The sequence below is a fragment of the Schistocerca serialis genome, chromosome 1 (assembly GCF_023864345.2).
Source record: "Schistocerca serialis cubense isolate TAMUIC-IGC-003099 chromosome 1, iqSchSeri2.2, whole genome shotgun sequence".
NCBI lineage: Eukaryota > Metazoa > Arthropoda > Insecta > Orthoptera > Acrididae > Schistocerca > Schistocerca serialis.
This window is the reverse complement of record NC_064638.1, coordinates 260,198,111-260,213,430: the sequence shown is the minus strand read 5'-3', so window position 1 is coordinate 260,213,430 and position 15,320 is coordinate 260,198,111. Positions and strand designations below refer to the sequence as shown.

Here is a 15,320-nt window from a genome sequence, read left to right as displayed (position 1 = left end):
GAGCGAGAGCACCAGCAGCAGCGAGTACTGTTTGTATAAAGCGTTTTTGTACTTATTTGCTGCGCTTAGCTTTTAAATAGTTTTTCTGGGAAAACCTAGCGTAGTTTTCGCGTCTCGTATTTCAGTGAGTGTTTCTTGATTATCAGAGTAGCTCATCAGAAGATTATCTTGGGAATTTGTCACCGTATAGAGTAGGGTAAACATAGTCATGTGTAGGGACTGTGGTTGTTGTGAGTGGACGCAAGGAGAATTGGCCACTCTTCGGGGGCAGGTGGAGGCTTTGTCTGTTAGGCTCATCAAGCTCGAGGCGCAGGCGTCGGCTCGTAGTGGCATTGGGGCAACTGTGGTGAGACCTATGCCTACTTCGGTGGCCTTGGAATCACATGGAACCCCTGATGTCGCTGCGTCTTCCGGCAGTGAGCATCTTACCGGTCAGCCATCACTCCAGGGTGAATGGCGGACAGTGGTGGGCTCGCGCGTGCCTGGCCGAAAGGCGAAGGTGGGATCTGGCCGCGTGGCAGCTGCCTTACCCCTTTCCAACAGGTACGGGGTGCTTCCTAGTGGTGATGACATCGTTTCCGAGCCACCACAGGATGCCTCGCCTGTTGGGCCAGTGGCCGATTCTCCGGCAAGGTCCCGACAGTCACAGAGGGCGGGCCTATTAGTTATAGGGAGCTCCAACGTTAGGCGGGTTATGGAGCCCCTCAGGAAAATAGCAGGTAGGTCGGGGAAGAATGCCAGTGTGCACTCGGTGTGCTTGCCGGGGGGTCTCGTCCGTAATGTGGAGGAGGCCCTTCCGGCAGCTATTGAACGCACTGGGTGTGACCGGCTGCAGATAGTAGCACATGTCGGAACGAATGACGCCTGCCGCTTGGGTTCTGAGGCCATCCTTGGTTCCTTCCGGCGGCTGGCTGATTTGGTGAAGACAACCAGCATCGCACGCGGAGTGCAAGCTGAGCTTAATATCTGCAGCATAGTGCCCAGAGTCGATCGCGGTCCTCTGGTTTGGAGCCGTGTGGAGGGTCTAAACCAGAGGCTCAGACGACTCTGCGACTATAATGGTTGCAAATTCATCGACCTCCGTTATTGGGTGGAGAACTGTAGGGCCCCCCTAGACAGGTCAGGCGTGCACTACACACCGGAAGCAGCTACTAGGGTAGCAGAGTACGTGTGGCGTGCACACGGGGGTTTTTTAGGTTAGAGGGACCCCCCCTTGGGCGAAACGATAAAATACCTGATGGCTTACCAGAGAGGACATTATCATCGTTGATAAAGAACGTCCGTCCTCAGAGACCAAAAACAGGAAAAGTTAACGTAATATTGGTAAACTGCAGGAGTATCCAGGGCAAGGTTCCTGAATTAGTATCTCTTATTGAAGGAAATAGTGCGCATATAGTATTAGGAACGGAAAGTTGGTTAAAACCGGAAGTGAACAGTAACGAAATCCTAGACACAGAATGGAATATATACCGCAAGGATAGGATAAACGCCAATGGTGGAGGAGTATTTATAGCAGTAAAGAATTCAATAATATCCAGTGAAGTTATTAGCGAATGCGAATGTGAAATAATCTGGGTTAAGTTAAGTATCAAAGGTGGGTCAGATATGATAGTCGGATGCTTCTATAGACCACCTGCATCAGCAACCGTAGTAGTTGAGCGCCTCAGAGAGAACCTGCAGAACGTCGTGAAGAAGTTTCGTGATCATACTATTGTAATAGGGGGAGACTTCAATCTACCAGGTATAGAATGGGATAGTCACACAATCAGAACTGGAGCCAGGGACAGAGACTCTTGTGACATTATCCTGACTGCCTTGTCCGAGAATTACTTCGAGCAGATAGTTAGAGAACCAACTCGTGAAGCTAACGTTTTAGACCTCATAGCAACAAATAGACCGGAACTTTTCGACTCCGTGAATGTAGAAGAGGGTATCAGTGATCATAAGTCAGTGGTTGCATCAATGACTACAAGTGTAATAAGAAATGCCAAGAAAGGAAGGAAAATATATTTGCTTAACAAGAGTGATAGGGCACAAATCGCAGAATATCTGATTGACCACCATCAAACGTTCATTTCTGAGGAAGAGGATGTGGAACAAAAATGGAAAAAATTCAGAAACATCGTCCAGTACGCCTTAGATAAGTTCGTACCGACTAAGGTCCAAAGCGAGGGGAAAGATCCACCGTGGTATAACAATCATGTACGAAAGGTACTACGGAAACAAAGAAAGCTTCATCATAGGTTTAAGAGTAGTCGAATCATAGCTGATAAGGAAAAGCTGAACGAAGCGAAAAAGAGCGTAAAGAGAGCAATGAGAGAAGCATTCAACGAATTCGAACATAAAACATTGGCAAACAATCTAAACAAGAACCCTAAAAAGTTTTGGTCATATGTAAAATCGGTAAGCGGATCTAAATCCCCTATTCAGTCACTCGTTGACCACGATGGCACCGAAACAGAGGACGACCGAAGAAAGGCAGAAATACTGAATTCAGTGTTCCGAAACTGTTTCACTGCGGAAAATCGTAACACGGTCCCTGACTTCAGCCGTCGCACGGACGCCAAAATGGAAAATATTGAAATAAACGATATCGGAATTGAAAAACAACTGCTATCACTTAGTAGCGGAAAAGCATCCGGACCAGACGAGATACCCTTAAGATTCTACAGTGATTATGCTAAAGAACTTGCCCCCTTTCTATCAGCAATTTATCGTAGATCGCTGGAAGAACGTAAAGTACCTAGCGACTGGAAGAAAGCGCAGGTCGTTCCCATTTTCAAGAAGGGTCATAAATCAGATGCGAATAATTATAGGCCTATTTCGCTTACGTCAATCTGTTGTAGAATAATGGAACATGTTTTGTGTTCTCGTATTATGACGTTCTTAGATAATACAAATCTCCTTCATCATAACCAACATGGATTCCGCAAACAGAGATCATGTGAAACTCAGCTCGCCCTATTTGCCCAAGAAATTCACAGTGCCGTAGACACTGGCGAGCAGATTGATGCCGTATTCCTGGACTTCAGGAAGGCATTTGATACGGTTCCGCACTTACGTTTAGTGAAAAAAATACGAGCTTACGGAATATCGGACCAGGTTTGTGATTGGATTCAGGATTTCCTAGAAGAAAGAACACAACATGTCATTCTTAACGGTTCAAAATCTGCAGATGTAGAGGTAATTTCGGGAGTACCGCAGGGAAGCGTGATAGGACCTTTATTGTTTACAATATACATAAATGACTTAGTTGACAACATCGGTAGCTCCGTGAGGCTATTTGCAGATGACACGGTTGTCTACAAGAAAGTAGCAACATCAGAAGACTCGTACGTACTCCAGGAGGACCTGCAGAGGATTAATGCATGGTGCGACAGCTGGCAGCTTTCCCTAAACGTAGATAAATGTAATATAATGCGCATACATAGGAGCAGAAATCCATTCCAGTACGATTATGCCATAGGTGGTAAATCATTGGAAGCGGTAACGACCGTAAAATACTTAGGAGTTACTATCCGGAGCGATCTGAAGTGGAATGATCACATAAAACAAATAGTGGGAAAAGCAGGTGCCAGGTTGAGATTCATAGGAAGAATTCTAAGAAAATGTGACTCATCGACGAAAGAAGTAGCTTACAAAACGCTTGTTCGTCCGATTCTTGAGTATTGCTCATCAGTATGGGACCCTTACCAGGTTGGATTAATAGAAGAGATAGACATGATCCAGCGAAAAGCAGCGCGATTCGTCATGGGGACATTTAGTCAGCGCGAGAGCGTTACGGAGATGCTGAACAAGCTCCAGTGGCGGACACTTCAAGAAAGGCGTTACGCAATACGGAGAGGTTTATTATCGAAATTACGAGAGAGAGCACATTCCGGGAAGAGATGGGCAACATATTACTACCGCCCACATATATCTCGCATAATGATCACAACAAAAAGATCCGAGAAATTAGAGCAAATACGGAGACTTACAAGCAGTCGTTCTTCCCACGCACAATTCGTGAATGGAACAGGGAAGGGGGGATCAGATAGTGGTACAATAAGTACCCTCCGCCACACACCGTAAGGTGGCTCGCGGAGTATAGATGTAGATGTAGATGTAGATGTACCATGTGGGTAAACAGGCCCTCCCAGTATGGTGACATAAGGCTGTTACACTGGATGGAGGTTATGTTGAAAAATAGAGTTTTACAGAAAAAGAGTGGAGAATAATATGGTGCATTGGAATCCTGAATAAAAGCAACCTGCTTTTTAAAAAATAAATAAATAAATAAATAAATAAAAAAAAGTGTGTCTCGTTGCTATAAACAGAATGCAAAAGACTTTCATATAAGAGGCTATAAATACCAGCACAACACAGAGGGGAAAATTAGTATAGCTATTCCAAGACAAAGACTGGTAAAAGCAGCCCACTTCCCCCAGAGTAAGCACCCTAAAAGGGCACTAACAAACTGCCACCCCTCAGCATGGTCCATGTTGTCTAAATTATTTTTACAAAAATATATAAATGGTTGGCTGAAAATCCATTCTATTATATAAAAGAATTTTTTTAGGTACAGATGGTGAACATGTGTTAAAATTTAAAACATTTACTAAACATCCATAATCGTGTAATTAAGTATATCGATGTTATGTAGGCAAGATGGAGGCTATTTTGTTGTATACATGGTCAGTGGTGGCCAAAGATGAATAAAGACATCTTCTGGTTGCTTCACTTTCTTTTCGTCAGACAGCGTATTTAAGAAAATGTAACAGGCCTTGTTTTAATCTACCTTGCAACAAATGCTTTTCTTACCTAATCTGACTATCATGAGGATATCCAACTGGTGGGTTGTAGCAACTATAAGCAGATGATGGACCTGGTTGTGGATTCTGGTACAAGCCTGTAAGGGAAAAAATATTTTAACCAGATTAACGCAAGCCCAGAGCAGGTAAAAGAAATCAATGTAGCAATCAAGCATTCACACATACACTGTGGCTATCTAAACAATGTGCAACTAAACATAAAATCTAGTTAACTGATTGTCCTTCCTTAGATATCCAAAAGTACAACCAAATTACATTTTGTGGCGATGATTACAATCAGAATGAATGCACGTAAAACGATGAAGTGCAAATGGTGCACTCATTTTTTTAAAAAAAGTTTTTCATAACCTTGTCACCTTTAACGTACTCTCCATTATACATCATACATTTGTCCAATTCATGAATTCAGAGAAAACAAATAAACATGCTAAACTGGCAGAACCATTGTGTTCCTGCAATGCCAATTAATATTTTAAGCACAAGTCATCCTCTCATACTGGATGATGGACTAAGGGAAATGGACACTTCAGAACACATCTAGAAATTGACGTAGAAAGCTGTGACAGTTGTGATGAGGAGGACAGTCACGAAATGCAGGGAATGCGGAGACTGAAATTCCTCTTACATTATCTTTCACTGTAAATGTGGTGGCCAGACAGTGCTGCCAACAGCATTGCTCTCTTATTTATTTTAATTTTTTTCTGAAGGCAGCATCACCACAATAACTACAGCACACCCTATAAAGAAGGCAACCCAGGCCATGGAGTCGGTTTGCTTACTCCAGCCATATACTGTTCAGATGCCACATGGAAGCTAATCTTACTATGATTATTGATGTGGAACAGTTTACAAAGTAGATACTAATTCTGACAGGGCCTGTTATATACTCTGTTGATGATTAGCTAGTCTCAGTTAACAGTGTCAGTATACTTTTATCAGTGCTAATATGTTTTGTCATGTGTTGCAATAAACTGTGTTACATGGACTCCTCTACAAGATGGACTTATCAAGCAACAAATGTTGTTGGGACTGCTATAAAACTAACAGGAACAGAGGAAACTTCTCCAACTGCATTGCAGCCAATATCACCAGCGACCCCCTTACCCCCTTTTAATGAGAGAACTATCAGAAATACCCTTATCATCTTTTTGATGTACACTGGGAAATGAACCCAACAGTTCAGCAGACACTGCTTTTTGCTTGGTCTTCTCAGAGAATAGTTTTCTTCACAAATTGTGCTCTCTGTAGAACTCCAATACTCCACACTTTTTCAGTACTTGTGAGTTGATGTCTGCAATACTGTAGCGAACATACACATGTAGTTGTAGCATGCTTGCAGATGCTTCAATTATAGAAGTTCCTGCCACAATCCTACTCAGACTGGGTGACAAAATTGAAACACTGAAGTCAATATTGTGGATCTGTTTGCAAGAGTCCTCAGTGGGGGAAATCTTATGCAGGCTCCAAGATTCATGATTGCATCATAAAAAAAGCCTCAGATAAAGAGGTTCGAGTACAGGCATTATGTTAGTGAAACCCACCATTATCTGAAGTTTTGGCATAAAGTAATGAATCAGTTCAGGCATTAGAACAGCACCTTCAGTGCTGTCAGCATGTGGCCATAATGAACAGTCAGGTCCTGGTCATGCCCCATCTAGCTCTGGTACCTCCTCCTACCATGGAATGTACACACGTCACCTGGCCACTCCCCAAACCCCACATATACACTGAAGTGCCACAGAAACTGGTATAGCCACTGTATTAAAATACAGGGATATGTAAATAGGCAGAATACAACCCTGAGGTCGGCAACGCCAATACAAGACAATAAATGTCTGGCGCAGTTGTTAGATCAGTTACTGCTGCTACAATGGCAGGTTATCAAGATTTAAGTGACTTTGAATGTGGTGTTATAGTCGGCACACAAGCAATGGGACACAGCACCTCCAAGGTAGTGATAAAGTGGGGATTTTCCCATACGACAATTTCATGAGTGTATCGTGAATATAGGGAATCCAGTGAAACATCAAATCTCTGACATCGCTGCAGCCGGAAAAAGATCCTGCTAGATCGGGACCAACGAAGACTGAAGAGTATTGTTCAATGTGACAGAAGTTCAACCCTTCTGCAAATTGTAGCAGATTTTAGTGCTGGGCAATCAAGAAGTGTCAGCATGCAAACCATTCAACGGAACACATCAATATGGGCTTTCAGTGCCAAAGGCCCACTCATGTACCCTTGATGACTACACAACACAAAGCTTTATGCCTTGCCTGGGCCCATCAACACCTACGATGGACTGTTGGTTACTGGAAACATGTTGCCTGATTGGACAAGTCTCACTTCAAATTGTATCAAGCACATGGACATGTACAGGTCTGGAGATAACCTCATGAATCCATGGACCCTGCATGTCAGCAGGGGACTGTTCAAGCTGGTGGAGGCTCTGTAATGGTATGGGGCATGTGCAGTTGGAGTGATATGGGACCCCTAATACATCCAGATACAACACGGGCAGGTGACACACACATAAGCATATTGTCTGACCACCTGCATCCATACATGTCCGTTGTGCATTCTGACGTACTTGGGAATTCCAGCAGGACAATGTGACACCCCACCCGTCTAGAATTTCTACAGAGTGGCTCCAGGAACACTCTTTTGAGTTTAAAACACTTCTGCTGGCCACCAAACTCGCCAGACATGAACGTTATTGAGCATATCTGGGATGCCTTACAACATGCTGTTCAGAAGAGATCTCCATTTATGAACAGCCCTGCAGGATTCATGATGCCAATTCGTTCCAACACTACTTCAGACACTAGTCGAGTCCATGCCATGTCATGTTGTGGTACTTCAGTGTGCTTGCGGGGGTCTTACATGATATTAGGTAGGTGTACCAGTTCTTTTGGCTCTTCAGTGTAAGTCATAACATAAGCTCAGTTCACCTGAATTCTGAATCACTGCCAACAGATACATCAACAAGTCGTATTTCCTTGGTTCCTCACCACAACTATCTTTTGTCATGATCCAGTAATTTTGTCACACATTCTCACCAGAACTTTGGACAGAAGTGGGCTCAATATTTCTGCTACTAGGAGTTCAGTCATTTCTGTTCAGTTTGTCAGTCTCTTGTTATCTGTCGTGTACCCTGATTTGAGCAGAATGATGCACTGACATACAGTGGCATCTGACAATGGGTAGGCCTCACATATTATTTATTTACTTACTTATTCTGGGCCAATTCCTGGTTGATATGGGAAGAACTCTCTCACTGACTCATTGACAAACTTATTTGCCATAGGGATTCCAAAGCTGGTACCTCACAGGCTGTGTGAACTGCGAAACTAATGTTGCAAACGAGTGTATCACTGAAATATGCACTAACTTTAAGAATGTCGATATTGTAGACATAAACAGATTGGAGCGAAGGTTCCATACAGTCCATGGACTTCATTTAAATACGCCAGGAAAGAAATTACTAGCCGAAAAAATATGTACTAGCATTTCGAAGAAGAGTGAAGAAAAAAGTATAAGTGACAAACAAACGGAGATTAAGAAGTGCTTTGGACGAGTTCAAAGCTGTGTCATCGGCCAAACGCAAATTACGAAGTGGTTTAAACCGATTAGGCAAGAAACAATCAATCAAGTCGTCAGCCAAGCGAAAATTACGAAATGGTTTAAACCGAAGAGGACAGATGTGGATGAAGCAAAACATTTACAAGTTCCAGAAGTTAACTCACCTGCTGATTGCCACCAGCGAACAGAAGCCACACACAAGAAAGATACAGAAAAAATTTTAGGGTAAGTGCTGTATTAGAAATGCCATTAGATAAAGAATCAGAAACCGTTTCAAATAAAGCTACTAAGTACCCAGATTTTGCTATACTACACCATAACGCTCAGTCACTCACAAATAAAATTTCCATGTTGGAAGCACTACTCCAGTATGCACTAAACATAGACATAATTTGCATTACTGAACATTGGCTATGAAGTGACGAAGTAAAATTAAGCTCAATCTCAGGATATAGATTAGCAAGTCATTTTAGCCGAGAGTTTTCCAAACATGGTGGCTCTTTGTGAAAGAACAAATAAAGTTCTGTGATGTCAGTAAAAGTTATATTGACTCAATTGAAAAAGACTTTGAACTTTCCATTACCAAACTGCCAGAGCTTAATTTCATAGTTATTAACATATATAGAGCACCAAGTGGAAACCTGTCAGTCTTCATGAATAAACTAGAGGTTCTGCTGAACAAGATCAGTACACTAAATATGAAGATAGTGCTTTGTGGGGATTTCAATATTGATTTTTCAAAAGATAGCAGTGGCAGAGATGCTTTGATAAATATGACCAACACATTCAATATGATCCCCACAATACACTGTCCAACAAGATTAACAGAATGCACAAATTCCATTATTGACCAAATATTCATCTCAGAAACAACTTACAGATTCACAAGCAGAGTACTGAGCATGGGTTATAGTGATCATGAGGCACAGCTGCTGTGTATAGAAATGCCAACAAGTAATAGCAGTTCCGGAAAAGTAGTTGAAAAAAGAACCTTTTCTGAAGATAACATTAGAATTTTTAATCTCTCACTGGCGAAGGAGAACTGGAAAATCATCGCGACTCAGAACAATGTTGATAGCATGTATGTGAGTTTTCAGAGCATCTTTCTTCACTATTTTAATGTAGCATTTCCAAAAGTAGTAGAAACAGTAAAACCTAACAATAATTAGCAATGGGTAACTAAAGGCATAAAAATTTCCAGTGAGAGGAACAGATTTCTGCAGTACTCTTGTAAGAAATATAGAGTAACCCAAGAATTCGCAGATTATTCAAAAGCCTACAAAAGAATCTATGGTAGAGTAGTCAAAGAGGCAAAAATTATGTGGAATGACAATTTGATAAGAAACTCATCTAACAAAATGAGATCCACGTGGAGAGTTATAAAGAAAGAAATTTGTAGTTCAGTGCCAAAGAAAAAGAATGTATCATTAACACTAGAAGGCTCAAAAGTCACATACCCAAATTCAGTTGTGGAAAAATTCAATGAATACTTCACCTCACTAGCTGAAGACCTCATTCAAGTACACTGTCGAGGACCAGTCTCAAGTTTCTCCAGCAAGTCAGTGACCTTCAATGCTTCTATGTATGTGTATGAAACAAACCCCAATGAAATTATACGTAAAATTAAATCATTAAGCAATAATATGTCAAGTGGTCTTGATGAAGTACCTGATTTCATATTAAAAGCATGTGCTCACCACATAGCAAACCCCTTGGCAAAAATTTTCAACCTCTCTGTAAAAGCTGGTGTATTCCCAGATATTTTTAAAATAGCAAAAGTTTCACCACTGCTAAAAAAAGGTTCTTCTGAAAAAATATCAAACTACTGACCCATGTCACAGTTAAGTTCCTTCTCAAAAATTCTAGAAAAGCTCTTCTATGACAGGCTTTTAAGTTTCATAAATAAATATGCACCTCTTACGGTACAACAACATGGTTTTAGAAAGTCTAAATCTACACAGACAGCAATTTTCGAATTCTTAGACTGCATTTTAAAATCCCTTGATCAACATAAATTAGCTGCAGGTATTTTTCTAGACCTATCAAAAGCCTTCGACGTCCTGGACCAAAGACGAGGAGTAAGAGGTGTAGCACATAGCAGGTTGTGTTCATATCTAAAAAACCACAGGCAGGAGGTATCACTTCAGTATGAATTCAACAAAATGAATAAAACAAGAAACAACTCCTTTCTTTCTAGGGAATTACCAATAAAATATGGTGTACCACAGGGCTCAGTCTTAGGTCCACTACTCTTCTTGATTTATGTGGATGACTTAGTTGAATATATGAGTCCTACAAAAACTATCCTGTTTGCTGATGACACCAGCATATTGCTCACTGGATCCAGTGCAGGAACTTTGCGGTCCACAGCAGAAAGTTCTATGAAAAGACTTTCTGAGTGGTCTACAAAAAACAAACTCAATATAAATACTGAAAAAACTGTGTGTGTCGATTTTCATTTAATTCCTCCAACTAATCAAATGTCTATTTGAGCCCAATTAAAAAATGATCCCCTGGAAAATGAAAGTGTCACAAAATTCTTGGGTCTTTGGGTTCAGCAAGACTTAAAGTGGGACACACATATAAATAACTTGTGTAGAAAACTATCATCTGTGTGCTATGGCCTAAGAATTTTAAAGGTTACAACAAGCAAAACAACAGTACTGCAGGCATACTATGCACAGTTCCACTCACTAATCCGATATGGGATCATTTCCTGGGGATACTCAACTCACAGTGTAAAGGTTTTTAGAATGCAAAAAAGAGCTTTAAGAATAATTTGTGGCCTTAAAAAGATGGAGTCCTGTAAATCCCATTTTACTGAGCTTGGTGTTCTAAATGTTCCAAGTTTATTCATTTTTGAAACTATCTTGTTCACTAGGGACTACCTCCTGAAAACAGGCAAACTGCTACAGAACAAAAGTGTACACAACTATAGTACCAGAAGGGAATCAAATATACATCAAAAATATCACAGAACAACCACCTATCAGAGGAGCATAATTAACATTGGTGTAATACTACACAATAAGATACCAGAGGAAATAAAAAAACCACTCAACCAATATTTAAAGCTAAACTAAAGGCATTTCTAATAAAGCAGTGTTTCTATTCTGTCAGAGAATTTCTGAATAAGTAACAAAATTAATTGTAGTAGGTACCTAATTTTAATTGCTAATACTATGTATTATTGTAACTTATCTTTGACCTGTCCAATATCAATTGTACAATTTGTGCTATATGATAAAACTGGACCAATAAAAAATCAAATCAAATCGTGAGGTCGAAGGAAGTTCAAATCCAATTAAAGATCAGTCCACAGTCCCAGTAATTGACAAACACATTTACAGGAACATAACCTTTTTGGTACTACTGCCCACAAATGCTCTATAGATATTTGGACTAGATTCTTTTAATCAGTATGGTTTCTTGGTACATGAACAGATTTCCCCAGTTTCTCCATTTATGTTGAACCAAGCAGTTGAGAATTTATGCATGGAATTTACTGATTTATTTGTCCCCAGTTTAGGATATGTTAAGGAGTTTGCAGTATGTATTACAATGCAAGAGTTAGCTACAATACAGTTTGTTTAGACTCATTCTATTCCTCATGTAACACATGAACAAGGCTGAACTACACTGAACCAGAATGAAAGGTTGTTTGTCACTCCAATCTAGCCAGTGGCTGGCATGCGTCAAAGTGATTTGTAAACAAAATGGTTCAGCATAGTCCATATCAATTCAGGCAGGCTAGGAAAAAATCTTACCTTCATAGTCTTGGATGTTGTTGAATTTGGCGTATGTTAAAATGAATGACTGAATAAGGAACATGCATTTTTTTTTTTTTTGTTTTCTCCAAAAAAATTTCTGCTCCAAGACATAGCCCTCCAAAGATGACACTGCACATAACATTTTGAAGATGCGAATTTTGGAAAAAATTTTAAAATGCTGTATCTCTGGAACAGTTCTAGATATTTTGTTGTTTTTTTTTAATTGGAAGGTAATTGCTTTATGATTACAAAGAAATCCTCCATTTGGACTTATCTGTCAAAATTCTTTTACTATAACGTTCTGAACTTTTACTATAATTTATGGAAATTGTTTTTTTCAACTGCTTTTCTCCCCCGCTCATTTATTTCTCTGTTGTTTTTTCTATCTTCCTGTATCAGGCTTCCTAGGTGCTTGAAACTCTCCACTCTCCTCAATCGTTCCCCACCAACTGTTATTCCCGTTGTTCCCTTCTCCTTCATCTCACTCTTACTTATACTAAATTTCATCCCATATTCTTGTACTATTCGTTCCTATACATCCAACTGCTCTTGTACTGAAACTTCCTGGCAGATTAAAACTGTGTGCAGGACCGAGACTCGAACTGAGTTGTGCTTGGGTAGCTCAGTTGGTAGAGCACTTGCCCGCAAAAGGAAAAGGTCCCAAGTTCAAGTCTCGGTCCGGCACATAGTTTTTGCCAGGAAGTTTCATATCAGTGCACACTCCACTGTAGAGTGAATATTTCATTCTGGAAACATCCCCTAGGCTGTGGCTACGCCATGTCTCCGCAATATCCTTTCTTCCAGGAGAGCTAGTTCTGCAAGGTATGCAGGAGAGCTTCTGCGAAGTTTGGAAGGTAGGAGACGAGGTACTGGTGGAATTAAAGGTGTGAGGAAGGGGCGTGAGTTGTGCTTGGGTAGCTCAGGTTGGTAGAGCACTTGCCCGCAAAAGGCAAAAGTCCCGAGTTCAAGTCTCACAGTTTTAATCTGCCAGGAAGTTTCATATCAACACACCCTCTGCTGCAGAGTGAATATTTCATTCTGCTCTTGTACTTCCTCCTCCTTATCCCCCCAAATCATCAGATCATCTGCAAACACCATAGCTTTCAGCTTCCTTTCACCAATTACTTGTGCTACTGAATTCATTATAAAATCCATCACTACAATGAAGACTAATGGTGAAAGTGCACTTCTCTGCCTCAAGCAATTTCTCTGTTCAATCCAATCTGATCTTTCTCCTCCCACTTTCACACAGCTCACATTTCCGTGATGCATTTCCCTTATCCTCCAAATAATCTGTTTTGCTACTCCTCTATTCTCCAGGGCTTTCCACACTTTACTTCTACGTACACTATCGTACGCTTTTTCAATGTACACGAAGGTCATTAGTGGATCTATTCCATATTCATAGTGCTGTTCCTGCAGATGTCATCCAGCAAAAATTAGATCCATCATGGACCTTCCTGGTCTGAAGCCATGTTGCTCTTCTCTCATTCTTCCTTCTCATTTTGCACGAATTCATGCTTCCAAAATTTTCTCAAAAATCTTTGCACAATGACTCATCAATGTTATCCCCCGATAGTTCTTGCACTCTTTTCTATTTCCCTTCTTAAAAATCGGGACAATTATTTCCTTCTTCCAGTCTTCTGGGATCATCTTCTGTCTCCACACAATTTTCATTACTCAATATAGCCATTGTATCCCCACTTCCCCTGCTGCTCTCGCCATCTCTACACTTGGCTCATCCAGACCTGGTGACTTCCCTCCTCTCATCTTGCCCAATGCCTCTTCCACTTCTCCCCATGTAAGGTCCAAAGACTTAAAGGTTTTAATTTATACAACTTCTGTGCACTCTGTTTTATGCTGAAATTAGTCAGTCAATGAACTAAAAATGTGTTCCACTGTGTCAGTATCTTCCTTAGATATAGAGTGATGCCTTCCTGTTGAACCAATAGGAACTAGAGCACTTACAATATTCAAAATGTTATGAACAGGAAATGAGCACCGATGGCGTTGTTGCTGTACTTCAGCTGGAAACCTATATCCAGCAACTTGTCCATGTGGTAGCATAAAGTTCACTACAATTTCGTTTAACTCATTACTGGTGTCTATAATCTCTGCAATCCACCAGTCACAGTCATACTCACACACCACGAACTCCCCCTTCTCAGGTTGTGAATCTGAATATTATCCTGCTGTTCCTGAGGTGATGGCCGAACGAACGAAATTTCTTTTTTCTTGCTCTGTAAAGTGCATGCAAAAACAGTTCGCCCATCACTTTGACTCCAAAAATGTGTCTTCTGAATTCCTTTCACAGGAGTAGTTTGTTTGGACCTTTCGTCTTTTTTGTGCTAACGGAATTCTTTGATTTCCTCTTTGGACAAAAGAATGAGAGCTGTGGATGTGTAAGATTTCACGACTCTCATAAAATCCTCAGCATTCTGAATCACAGCTGTATTTGGTCTGGAAAGATTCTGTTTTGTAGCACAGTGCTTCAGCACGCCTCCTACATCATCACAAGGCCCCTTCCCATGACCAGTAGCACTGTATGCCCATTCAGTTGGCACAAGCAAATTACTCAATTCAAACAGCTGGTAACGAATTTTAAAATGACTAGAAGCACCATCGGAAATAATGATGATGTTCTCAGCCCCTGTTTGCAGTTGAAGAATTTTATGCATTGCTAGCAAAGCATCTACAGAGTCATGCCCTGTGCCATTGCTTATAACTGCAGCACTTGTGGTCTTGTTTTGAAAATATGTCACTCCTGTAAAAATTGAAACCTAGTGATTACTCCAAAGATACATCCTTTCACTTCTGCAATGTATTGTTGTTGCAATTTCATCAGATGCTGGTGTGTTACTGCTTTCACTGACTATTTATCAAGTTCATCAAGGAAACTGTCAAAGGCAACAGTTTCCTTAATTAATTTATTTTCATCCCGTGTCGCATATGTAACTTCTGCAGAGTTATCTGCTTCGTCTTCCAGGCCAAGTGTCTGTAAATACAGTCCTCTCTTGCCAGGGCAGTCACCACATTCTTGAAACAAACACATCTCTCACTTTACAACACAGACTACTAATGACTTCACACGCCCAACCAAGGTGTCATATGTCACGTGCTCCAGAAAGTTCTTCGAAGTTACCAAACAAAGTTCAAAATT

The 15,320-nt window shown here is 40.8% G+C and overlaps 1 protein-coding gene across 2 annotated transcripts in view; it reads right to left on the bottom strand.

Moving 5' to 3' along the window:
- LOC126467228 (spermatogenesis-associated protein 22) overlaps window positions 1-15,320 on the bottom strand; it is a 222,407-nt gene that overhangs the window by 167,844 nt on the left and 39,243 nt on the right. For both annotated transcript variants that reach the window (XM_050096446.1, XM_050096447.1), the window contains exon 2: window positions 4,801-4,888. In XM_050096446.1, coding sequence (XP_049952403.1) covers window positions 4,801-4,888 — 88 coding nt within the window. The remainder of the gene's footprint in view (window positions 1-4,800; window positions 4,889-15,320) is intronic.